We start from the raw sequence: 13,112 nt of genomic DNA on the forward strand, positions 1-13,112 counted from the left end.
TTTTTAACCTTTGGATCAAAACTAATGGTTGAGATTAAAAGACACTTAAAAAAGATCACGTGCCTTCCAACCCCTTCTTTTCTCCTTGGTTACAATCAACCACTTACCACACAATATCGCGAGGGTTAGCTCAAGTGGTAAGAGCTAAGGGATATAAGGGTTGGAGAGGGGAAGGTCCAGGGTTTGAATCCTATAAGAGAAATTTGAAGGAATTTTCTAATTTACTAACAACTAACTACTCAAAAGTTAGGAGCAATAGAAAATTCTCAATTGAAGATATGATATTGCAATCTGAAATTGACTTTTTTACGTTATTGATATAGTTTTCAAACTTATTTACCAATCTAGTGCAAGTTTGGCGGAAGCCTTTCATCAGCGCTTGAGAGTTGGATAGGGTACGAGTCGTTACTTGGGTTGCTTAACCACTATTTTGGTGGGTTCAAACTGTCACAAATTAGGCTCCGTTTGGAAGAATTTATTTGAGTTTATCTGATAGTATAAGCACTTGTGCCAGTATTTAGAAGAGTTTATAAAAACAACTTGACCATAAGGCATAAGCTATGAAAAAAGTTTATGCTTATATAGCTTATTTTCAAAAAAAATTCAATATATTTTTAAGGCTTAATTGCACATTTGGTCCCCCACTTTTACATTTCCCATGATTTTGGTCCCTAACAAAATTTAATTGCATAACGCATCCCCCACGAATACTTCCGTTTGCAAAAATGGTTTTCCGTCTAGATTCCATCCAATTTTTAACGGAATGATGATGTGGCATTTTATAATAAATATTTAATTAAAAAATAATAAGATTTTAATCAAATAATGTTTCTCTTTGGTCCTCTCTCTTCACCACCACTCCTCCCCCTCAACCACCACTACTCCTCTTCTTTCCTCTCCCACCACCACTCCTCGTCAACTTCCCAAATTTCTTCTTCCATTTTTATCATTCTTCCCCTACAATCATAATTTTTACTAACAACAACAATAATCATTCTTCCCCATTCTCTTGTTCCATTTTTCTTCCACCGATTCAAATCCCACACAAAAAAAATTCCAAGATTTGACGGAAATCCTCAAGTGATTATGGCTAGTTTCTCGAGGAATTAGTTTGGATATGCAACCCAGTTGGACCTCCGCCATTATCAACCTCTGGGTCTTCATGGAGCCACCGTAGCAGAGCACCCAGCCACCATGCGATCTCCCCTTATCCAGCACCGCCACCAATTGAACCCTAAATCCACAATTTGGGGCAAAACGGTGGAGCACAGCCACAACGCAATCTCATTTCCTCCTCCTCTGAAGGTCGCGATTCTAAAACTCATCAATTGATGCACCTCCCTGCAACCTCTCTCATGAAAGCTAATCTCCGATTTGAATTTTGGGATTGGGTGAGGGGGGAATTAAGGAGGAAGAAGTTGAAGAACAAAATGTGTATTGAGATTCTGGGTTGTGGTTTTCTGGTAGGTTTCTAGGTTGGATGAGGTTGAGGGGGAGAAACCGATGGTGGGGTTCTGGGTTGTGGGTTGCTAACCGTGTTTCTAGGTTGGATGAGGGGAAAAGAGATTTTTGTGGTTTATGGTGAAGGCTTGTTGATGGGTTTTGAGTTTGAAGATTGATGATTTCTGGCCAAGAGAGGGTGAAAGTTGTGGGTTGTGGTGGTGGAGTAGGCGGTTGTTGTTGTTGTTGTTGTTTGTCAAGGTTGGTGTTGGGAAGGAGGAGGAGGAGTTGTTGTTGAGGGGGAGGAGGAGTGGTGGTAGATGGAGAGGGACCAAAATAGCAACAAGTAAAATGTTGTTTAATTAACAAATTATTTTTTTCAATTAAAATATAAATTAAAAAAACCACGTCAACAAAAAAACGTTAAGTTTTAGACGGAAAACCATTTCTGCAAACGGAAGTATTTGTGGGGGATGAATTATGCAATTAAATTTTGCTAGGGACCAAAATCATGGGAAATGTAAAAGTGGGGGACCAAATGTGCAATTAAGCCATTTTTTAATTAAAAAACCGTTTATGTCATAAGCGCTTGTGATCATAAGCGTTTAATTAAGTTGTTTTCCCAAGCAGGACCTTAAGCAACTCATAAGCAACTTATGCAGATTTTATATTTTTGATTGAGTCTCACTGTATCTCACATATTATTATTTTTATTACCATTTAAACATAAATGTTGATGAAGGACGAAGAAAATATGTTTTTTTAATGTAAAAACAAGTAGAAATATAATAAGATATCATTGTCTATTTAAGCAACATAATGTATTCCAACCGACTTAATAACATGCATTGGAGATGTTCTTTGTCCTATAGCATGTTCACCACAATGGGAGGATCCATGGGATGAGATGCTATTGCACCCCAATTCACACAAATGCCTTGAAGAGTATCTGCTCCTTCATCTTGTAGTTGAAAATGAGCTAAACCAACACCATCCAAAACGCCCACATAAGATTGAATAGATTCTAGGATATCATTCAAATGTAACAAAGAAGATGATATGTTAGAGAGTGAAAACAATTGTTGAGATTGAATGATCAGCAATATCTAAACCATATTTGGGTTTCCCATGAGTTTAGTTAGTTACATTTCTTAATAAAGCATTAAAAGAGCATTGGTTCTTTAGCTACACGTGTAACTAACTTTCTAAATATAGTTAGCATGTGGATATAACTTATTTTATATTGATCTTAATTTCAAATTTTTCCTTACACATGCACATAAAATCAGGTTGGCACTCTAAATTGCCACTTAACTACACTATTAAGAATAAGGTACTTTTTGAAGGCTATGAGTTTCAATGGAGGAATGTGGTTCTGCGTTGTGCCCGGCCATTCCAGGTCGCGAAACAGGGGGCGAGAGGATTGCCGCTCAAGTTCAGCAGCCACGATGGCGCAAGCCACCGCCAGGGAGGCGGTGAGGGTGAAGATGAACGTGGATGCGGTGGTAAGCAGGGACAAGGTTGCAGGGTTCTGATGCGTTGCAAGAAACAGTAACGGAGACATACTTGCTGCTGCTTCGTCTTACCCAACAATGATGCTAACGGCTACTATAGGTGAGGCCCTTTGTTTGAGATGGGCAATGGTGCTAGCGACCCAACTTGGCTTCCGTCGAGTCCAATTTGAAACAGATAGCTTACAACTTCACAATTCTTGGAAGAAGAGGAGGGATCGTCGTTTCTTTTCTCAGTTCTCAATGATTGTTTTGATTTAGTTCATTTTTTTAATTATGTAGACCTCTCTTTTGTTTGTATGGAAGGCAATTCCGCTGTTGATTACATGGCACATAATGCGTCGTCTCTATCGAATGTTGTCTGGTTGGAGGAAGGTCCTCCCAATTTGATTCCTTATCTGAGCTCGGATGTAATGGCTCGTATGCCGCTTTAACCTTTTAATGGAATTTGTTACGTTAAAAAAAAAAAAAGAAATATAGAAGGATTGTTCCGCTTGTTATATGGTGTGTGGCTATCCCTCATTGTTAGGAGATGTGTGTATATATTTTTGTACACCACACTAGATTAGTGAAGGATACTACATCTTTTACTTAAAAATTTAATGTATGGGGTGTGTGGTCATTTTACTTAGATGTTGCTCAAGACATTCTTTTTTAAATTAATGTGGGATTTAGCTCTGATACCACTTATTATGATGTAATGTGATCCCTCACTGTTATAGTATAAGGGAAGTCATGGATAAGGATTTGTGCTAGTTGATTAAATCTATTTGTATGTAGTGATTTATTAATATTATACATATGCATTACTTTTTAAAGTTATGTAAGTTGCTGTAAGAATTTCTTGAAGATTCTCTTAGCCGCCTAGTGTTTTGGGGAAATATGAAGTTTAATACCTGCTTTCATTGAATGTCTTATACAATACAGTATTCTTTAAATGTCCTTCAATTGTGATTTTGGCATTGGTGCGGTCACGAAAAATCTGTTAATGAGGTTTGTCAGATTGATGCATTTTTTTTATGTGGATTCAAATCTGAACTCTATTTTCTGACCCTGTTAATTTACAGATATGATTTTAAAATCTTATACTAATATAGTGGTCATAATTTTATTGGACCATATGCTTAAATGGTGCTAAAATCTCTTTTTTCAGTGGGAGCTCCTGATAAAAAAAAAATTAAGTGTTGAACAATATAGAAGTGAAAGAATTTATACACTCAACGCCTTGGTGTCCTTTGCTAGTCTAATGTAGCGTACAAAAATATATCCATGTTTTCCTTAATCTTATAACCGTGAGAGATAGCATCACATCATAATAAGGGATAACCTCATTGACAAAAAAAAAAGATAACTTCACATCATAACAAGTGGTATCAGAGCTAAGTCCGACATTAATTAAAATAGAAAGTGTTGAATAATATCTAACAAAAACGACTATACACCCAACATCTCAAATTTTTGGGGTGTCCTTAACTAATCCAATGTGGTGTACATTATATATACATGCATCCCATCATGCTATAACGGTGAGGGATAGCCTCTCACCCTAACAACAAGCGGAGCAATTCGTAGCAATGCAGTTAAGTGGCAATTTAGAGAACCAACCTGATTTTATTTGCTTCTTTGCTATATGTAAGCAAAAATTCGAATTTAAGATCAATATAAAATAAGTTATATCCACATGCTAACTATAATTAGAAAGTTAGTTACACATATAGCTTAAGAACCAATGCTTCGTTAATGCTTTATTAAGAAATATAACTAACTAAACTCATGGGAAACCCAATTATGGTTTAGATATTGCTGATTATTCAATTTCAGCAAATGTTTTCACTCTCTAACCTATCATCTTCTTTGTTACATTTGAATGATATCCTAGAATCTGTTCAATCTTATGTGGGCGTTTTGGATGGTGTTGGTTCTGGCTCATTGCCAACTACAAGATGGTGAAGGAGCAGATACTGTTCAAGGCATTGGTGTGAATTGGGGTGCAATAGCATCTCATCCCATGGATCCTCCCATTGTGGTGAACATGCTGAAGGACAATGGAATTAAAAAGATAAAGCTCTTCGATGCGGATTCATGGACTGTAAGTGCTTTTTCTGGCACGGACATTGAAGTCATGGTTGGAATTCCTAATGATCAATTGAAGAAACTGTCCAAAAGTAAGGATGATGCCGAAGATTGGGTTAAGCACAATGTCTCCAAACATATGCATGATGGAGGGGTCAATATCAGGTATTTCTTCATATAGAAATCTCACTATTTTCATATTATACTATGAATGACCAGCACATAGAAATAAGGATTGTGTCGTGTGATATAGCATAGCTCTAGATACATTACATGACTTTTTATAACTTTTCTGGTAGTTGATTCATGACAATTGTTCATTGTCGTATTGTAGATATGTATCTGTTGGAAATGAGGCGTTCTTGACAAGTTACAATGGTTCATACATAGGGATCACATTTCCAGCAATGGTAAATATTCAAAAGGCTATTGATAAGGCTGGTTTGGGAGACAAAGTCAAGGTGACAACAGCTATAAATGCTGATGTATATGAGTCTGGTTCAAACAAGCCATCAGATGGAAATTTCCGCAAGGATATTTATGATGTTATGAAACAAATAGTGCAATTTCTTGATGAAAGAAACTCACCTTTTGTTGTCAACATATACCCTTTCCTAAGTCTATACCAAAATGCAGATTTCCCAAGTGATTTTGCCTTCTTTGACAGCACAGGCAAAACAATTGATGACAAAAATGCACACTATAGCAACATGTTTGATGCAAATCTAGACACCCTTATTTGGTCGTTGAAAAAACTCGGTCACCCGAACGTGACAATTGTGATTGGTGAAATTGGATGGCCGACTGACGGTGACAAAAATGCCAACTCAAACAATGCAAAAAAATTCTACCAAGGATTCCTTAAGAAAATGGCGAATAAAAAAGGATCGCCGCTACACCCGGGGCCAATGACTGCATATTTGTTTTCTCTCATGGATGAGAACCAGAAGAGCATTGCGCCCGGTGACTTTGAGCGTCATTGGGGAATCTTTCGCTATGATGGAAAACCGAAGTTTCCTGTTGATTTTTCAGGGAAGGGAGAAGATAAAATGCCTGTAGCAGCAAAAGGGGTTCGCTACCAAGAGCATAAGTGGTGTGTTCTTAAAAAAGATGTTAAGAACATGAGTACATTGGATGGACCACTAAGTTATGCTTGTGCTGGTGGTGATTGTACAAGCTTAGGCACTGATTGTTCTTGTGGTAAATTGAGTGCAGCTGGGAATGCTTCATATGCTTTCAACCAATATTTTCAAATCAATGACCAAAGTGTTGAGGCTTGTGATTTTGATGGGTTGGCTACTATTGTAACAGAGGACCCTTCACAAGGAAGTTGCATATTCCCTATTGAAATCATTAGCAATGGAAACATGCTCAAAGTAATGCACAAGGTGGGAGGCATTTTGCTTGCATTTGCATTGATTTTCACGACAATAGTCTGAAGTTATGTCGCTAGAAATTAAGGAGGGGATTAGTGATGATAGGCTTAATTAGTTTACAGGATATTGTAAAAACCTTTATAGGAGAAAAATAGTGATATAATTGTAGATATGTTACATTTCATATTTTCCAAATATTTCTAGTTTTCAACCATCAATGATATGATGTATATATAAATTAAAATAAAATCCAAACTCACTGATATCGGTCATAAAAAAATACCAATATTTGCATTTTTTTGGTACAGACCAATATTTGCATATTAAAAAGAAGTATGCAGTATGGAGTTAAAAATGTAAAGTAACTAATAAATTCAACATTGAAATCATCATCGATCAATATCAATATCAATATAGATTATAAAAGAGTAAGGGCTATGTTTTTAGTGCATTATACTACCGGATTGATTCTCCAAGCCTCTTTTCACACGTGTCCTTTTAATAGCTCACCTCCTTCATGAAACACGTGTCACTCCCTTTGCATTTTTTCTCTTTGGCTGGTTGGTTGTTAGTTCTTTCTCCTCTGTTTGAATTCGCCAGATAACAAAACCTTTTTTTTATTCATACAGCAAACATAATACACAAAAATAGGAACACATAAACTAACTTGATTGACATTTCACACAATCAAAGACCGCATTAGGTATTTTCTAAATCCAAAGATGAACTTTACTGTGCCCGACACTTTCAGGGATCAATTTTAGTATTCACTCCATAATATTAATATTTTGTACTAAGTTGTGATATGAATTATGATTTTAATTTTCAAATAAAATCAAACTAATAAAAAAAATTCTTAAAAAGTTTAACCTTGCAAGTTGCAAGCAAGAAGTAGGGCGGGTAGGTAGTTCATGTAATTGGTGCTGCGCAATCTTCCGCAGCGTTTTATCCGTGACTCTCATCTCTTCCGCTTCCACCACTCCGTTCACTTCACCGATAACCGCTCTCTTTCTCTCTTCTCTTCAGAGCACATTGCAAACAGGTTCTGTTACATTCGTTTTCGCACTTCACCGATGCTTAGTTTGTTAGATAGTAACTGATTCGGTTAGTTTGTTGTTTGTGCAGTGGCGGTGCCGCCGTTGGACCTTGATGGGTCCCCTTTCGCTGTCCGTCATGCTGCAGGACTCTGCCATTTCATCACCAGGTAGGTGATGGTTAACACATTTACTTTTGTGTATTTTGCATGTGTCTGTGAATTGAAGATGCTGGTTATTTGGATTCGATATGCGAGGTTTATAGTTAGGGTTAGGGTATGTCTAGAGGCTCAATTTGTGAATGCAATTTGATTTTCTTATGATTGGCAGTTGCACTAAGGTGATTTTTATGGTTTGCAAAATAATTGTAATGTTTGTGAATATCTTGGATTCTAGTGATTGAATTTTGGCATTTTTTAAATTTAATGACTTATCCGGAAACATCGGCACTTTTTCAGCTTTGGGAACTGAAATGCGAGTTATGATTTGGGAAAAAGGAAAACAAAACTTTGTTAATTGTTAGTGTATTTGTTAGTTTAGTGAATGCTATATAACAGACATTTGTTATTTTAGCATTCTGTCTGCTGTTTGGTTGAGGTATCTGCTTCTCATTTTAGCTGGATGTTTGGTTTTGCAGATGCTTGTACTAAGAGAAAACAGAACATGCTTCTGAGAAATTCTTTTGCATCAGTTACCATTGGAGAGGAGAAGCCCTTTGACTTCTTACGCACTTTATTTGGTATGTGCAAGATCTCCTTTGGTGTTCCTAGTGAAGAAGTTTGTCATTATTGTTTTGCCATTGTAGTCAAATCTGATTAGTGTCACCAATGAAGTATTGTTATTCTTATAAAAGTGAAAAATGGTAAAAAAATTGGTGAGTTAATCCTTCATATATAGAGTTAAGAACTGGAGTTTCCTCCCCTCTTAGTAGTTTTTTAGTTTCTTGATAAGTTGGTACACGATACTATGATCTTGATCAGTTTACTGCATTTCAATCTTTCTGACGAGCCTAATGGAATTTGCAGAGGGTGTTATTGCTGGAGGTACAGCTGGAGTTGTTGTTGAAACAGCTTTATACCCAATTGACACTATAAAAACACGTCTACAGGCAGGTTTTTATTACAAAAGAAATTAAAATGAAGGTTGAGGGTCGTACTTTGCTGTGTGCACTGTTTGATGTTGTAATACGGATAGCAACTTACCAATCAGTGGCAGTGAGGCTTGATTCCTGTGAAAAAACTGTAAAATTTATTTTGGAAAGATGAGGAAAAATAAAAAAAAACTTGTAAAAAAGTTTTTCCTAGGATAGCATGCAATCTGTTTAATAGCAATTTGCAATATCCAATCATTAAAATTTAATATGCATGGAATGTTTGGTTAGTATATATACACAGTATAATGGGCTATTATGAATTAGGTTAAGTTTTTTGATACACTTAATTTGGGTTAAGAAACTTTGATTTGTGCTCCTCATGATATTTTTAGGGATTATATCAGTGTACAACCACACATTTATATTTCCCTACCTCTTCTTTTCTTTTCTTTTCTTTTTCAAATAGCAATATAGAGGATTCCTGTTCAACATGAAATGTGCTTATGATATAATTTTTTTTCTTCTAGGCTGCTCGTGGAGGAGAAAAACTATTATTGAAAGGGCTTTATTCTGGATTGGCAGGGAACCTTGTTGGCGTCTTACCGTGAGAACCTTGTTGATAGCATGATTTTCCAAATATTATAATTTTGTATGTTCATTAGAAACTTTGAAAACCTATCTTAGAAAGAACAAAGAAGTAAGGAAGTTTTTGGCATAGTTAGGGTGTATAAATTTATTTCCATTGACGATGATTTATGGAATTTGTGCTAAATGGTCTAACTCAAGACACTGACAAACCAACCACATATGCCATTTATTGGTTGAAATAGTGGAGTTAGGCTACCTGGAAATAATGTAGGTAATATTGATGTACATAAAATTGATGTAGAAAAACAAGAAACTAAAAGTTTCATCTGGAGATTTGTTGATACTCCTAAGCCATTACTTAACTCTATGTTAATATGTTGTTCCTCCAAAGTAGATTATTCTTCACTTTTGGATTGTTGGTATGTCATGTGTTGAAGTGCAAGACTCCTAAGCCATTCACCGTTATGCTTATTCAAAGCCAAAGAGAGTTATTTCTTTTACAAATTTAGAAGTCATTTTCACATACTAATTTTTTATGCTTATCAAGATATGAATTCATGAATCATTTGTAGGCTTTTTCTTTAACACCTTTCGTTGCTTTTACATGCGCAGGGCGTCTGCTCTATTTGTTGGAGTTTATGAACCCATGAAACAGAAATTGCTGAGGATATTTCCTGAAAATCTGAGTGCTTTTGCTCATTTAGTAAGATACTGCTTATATAAACATTGATCTGAAGATATTGGCATACGAAGATTCAAGTAAATTAAAGACCTATTACCAAACTTGAGCATTAGACTCAAAATGTTTTAAGTACTATTCTATAGGAACTTTAGAAAAGGCGCTACTTTGTATTTCAACTCAATCGTCTCATCACTGTTTCCAATACTTTTTGTCTCTTACTAGAGTTGATGCTTTTCCTGTTATCATTCTTTTGTTTCTGGAAAGTACTTGATATAAAATTCATTCACATCTATTTTCTTTTGGAACAAAAGACATTTACGGGGTTTTAAAATTCCAATAGACCGCAGGTGCCATAGGGGGCATTGCCGCTTCATTGGTTCGTGTCCCGACTGAGGTTGATATATTCTCTTTTTTTTTTTTTTTTAAATTGATATTTCCTTGATGGAAAACTGTTTCACTGGACACTATATTCTTTAATGCTCCTCAGGTTGTTAAGCAACGAATGCAAACTGGGCAGTTTGCTTCAGCTTCTGGTGCTGTTCGATTTATTGCTGCTAAGGAGGGCTTTAAAGGATTTTATGCCGTATGAAGTCAACTGTCTTCCTTATAAGCTTTATAATAAATACCATTCCCCTTGCTGTGATGATTTGTTAATGACTTTTTGATATTGATCTTCAAAATCACAGGGGTATCGGTCGTTTTTATTGCGGGATTTGCCTTTTGATGCCATTCAGTTTTGCATCTATGAGCAGATTCGATTAGGTTATATGCTTGCGGTAAATTCCTCAAATTGCTGCTAAGAATTATTCCTCTCTAAGATCTTTCGGGCAAACAAAAGTTGCATGCAGAATTCATGCAGTTGTTTCACTATTAGAACTTTTTCACCTCTGCCATAATTAGTAGCATAGATTCAACTTTATGCTTTAAATTGAAAGAACTCATAGCAATGTAAGATATAATTGTTTGGGGTTGATCGTTGAAACCAATGCTGCTGTTTACTCCTCTTTATCATTCGTGATTGGTGATATGACTTGCATTCCTTTTTGCTAGGCACGAAGAAATCTGAATGATCCAGAAAATGCAGTTATTGGTGCATTTGCAGGTAAAATAAATGACAATATAGACCTAATTTCACACATGCACACATTTAGAAATATATGGATAAACATATATATTTAGTTTCAAACTAGATAGCTACTAGCTTATGCTTTAACTGTGCTTCAAGCCGAGAGGCTATTGCGTGGATTTAAAACCCATTTTTTATCCTCACATTATGGATCAATCTTTCAAGGTGTGTGGATGTTTGACACTAATAGCATTTAACATGTAGAATTATTTAGTACCATGAATCTTCTTCTTTCCTCGTTAATTTTGTCAAACTAGATTTCTTTGCAAGTTGACCCAGTCAAACTAGATGCCTGTCAATGAAAGTAAATGATCTGCTATCTCTAATTTATATATATTCATAAAACTCTTGGATTTGTTACACATTGGAGAAATCAGGTTGTAGCAACAAAATAAATGGAATTTAGTTTGGTCATAATTTTATATGATGCATATGCATGATGAGTTGACAAAACTTGAACCCTGAAATTTCAGACATGGGAGCTTGAAACCTAACCTAACATATAGTTATAGAAAAACAGGTGTTGCTTGTAAATTCCATTTCTATTTATAATTTTTAGAGGGTATGGTGAAATGGGTTTATGGGGGCAACCCAAAGAGGATATGAAGCAAATGATAAATTGCTATATTTTGATTTTGTGTTGATTTGTCTAGCATTATGGTAAGTCCAACTACCCTTGTGTTAAGATGTGATTAAACCACCATGTTTCTTGTAGGTGCACTAACTGGAGCTATAACTACCCCCCTTGATGTCATCAAGACAAGGTTAATGGTTCAGGTAGGATATAATCTTGGTTATATATATAGGGGAGGCATATCGGATGAGAGGAGTGTTTATTATGAGAGATAAGGTCATTAAATCGTGACTGTACAACCATACATGAGGTTGATTACAAGTGGTTTAATGGTCATATGTCTTTTTAAAAACTCACATCATTTTATGTTTTAATCTTGACCATTCATGGTTAGATCTGATGGTCAAGATTCACTTCTCTCATCTCTCACGATCACAAGTCATCTCATCTGATACGTCCGCTATATATAGATGCACATGCACCCCTGTCTGCTATATATATACGCCTGTGTGTGCATGTCCTGTTTTTTACTGCATAACCATCCACCTCCACATACTTGTTTCATATGATACCCTTTATGAATGTGTAATATGCAAACAAATCATTAAGAATTTTCAGTTTCAAGCCACTGACAGTTTCTATTTTCCTCAAGGGATCTGCAAACCAGTATAAGGGAATCGTTGATTGTGTTCAAACCATTATGAAGGAAGAGGGACCTCGTGCCTTTCTGAAGGTATGAATTTTCTGCTTTTCTTCCACATATTGTCGCTTGAGTAGAAAAGTGGCATGATCCAAATCCTCCCCAAAGCATGTTCTCTATCTCCTACTTCCCTGTGCAGATTCAGAAAGGAAATCTATTTTGGTGATTTTATATATCTATACATTTGGGTCCATGGTGCTTATAAACTGATCTTACTTTCATTGCAGGGCATTGGGCCAAGGGTACTATGGATAGGCATAGGTGGTTCAATATTCTTTGGTGTCCTTGAGAGTTCAAAACGTTTTCTTGTGGAGAGGCGTCCTACACTAGCTCAGCACTCAAAGTCAGAAAGAAACAAAGATTAAGAAGTTTTGTCCTAGTTTTTTTTTTTTCACTTTCCTCTTTGTGCCTCTTCTCGCTAGTGCATTTTTTTATTTAAATATATACTTTTTTCGTATCAAGTTTTCAATTTTAAGTGTTGGGACCAAGATTGTATCTGATAAGTTCCCTTCCTGCTTTTCATAAAAAAAGTTCCCTTCCTGGTTGTTCGGGGGCTGTAATTTTGCTCAAGGTTGAACAACTGCTAAACTAATCTTATGTGGCTATATTTTGACTCACGCTGGCACGAGGAAAACGGACAATAATATTCTCTTCGAGATAAAAACTGAACGTTCACATTGCACTCAACTGGCATTTAAAGTGGGTGATGGAAGCCGGCTAAATGCTAATCTCTCATTTTGTTTTTGCTAATTTTCAAAATTTTCAATAACAAATTTACTTAAAATAGAAAATCATCCCCATTCTCCTCCCCCTCCCATGCATCTACAAGAGTCAGAAACGGCTTAATAGCATCCTAGAAATTGCTTGTTCTAAATAAATTGGTTAAAAGATATAAGCACATGCAGCACTACTGAT

General features: G+C 36.0%; 2 protein-coding genes across 2 annotated transcripts; both read left to right on the forward strand.

Moving 5' to 3' along the window:
- The first annotated feature begins 4,743 nt into the window (after nt 1-4,743).
- On the forward strand, nt 4,744-6,665 carry LOC130713619 (glucan endo-1,3-beta-glucosidase 8-like). The gene is made up of 2 exons (XM_057563397.1): nt 4,744-5,189; nt 5,359-6,665. Exons 1-2 carry the CDS (start codon nt 4,846-4,848, stop codon nt 6,461-6,463), a joined length of 1,449 nt encoding a protein of 482 aa, XP_057419380.1. The 5' UTR covers nt 4,744-4,845; the 3' UTR covers nt 6,464-6,665.
- Nucleotides 6,666-7,036: 371 nt separating this feature from the next.
- LOC130709982 (S-adenosylmethionine carrier 1, chloroplastic/mitochondrial) lies at nt 7,037-12,767 on the forward strand. The gene is made up of 14 exons (XM_057559121.1): nt 7,037-7,103; nt 7,265-7,442; nt 7,526-7,604; nt 8,072-8,173; nt 8,460-8,542; nt 9,055-9,131; nt 9,728-9,818; nt 10,138-10,191; nt 10,285-10,380; nt 10,484-10,573; nt 10,848-10,899; nt 11,639-11,700; nt 12,150-12,230; nt 12,425-12,767. Exons 3-14 carry the CDS (start codon nt 7,550-7,552, stop codon nt 12,560-12,562), a joined length of 981 nt encoding a protein of 326 aa, XP_057415104.1. The 5' UTR covers nt 7,037-7,103; nt 7,265-7,442; nt 7,526-7,549; the 3' UTR covers nt 12,563-12,767.
- Nucleotides 12,768-13,112: the final 345 nt, after the last annotated feature.

The sequence above is a fragment of the Lotus japonicus genome, chromosome 4 (assembly GCF_012489685.1).
Source record: "Lotus japonicus ecotype B-129 chromosome 4, LjGifu_v1.2".
Taxonomy (NCBI): Eukaryota; Viridiplantae; Streptophyta; class Magnoliopsida; order Fabales; family Fabaceae; genus Lotus; species Lotus japonicus.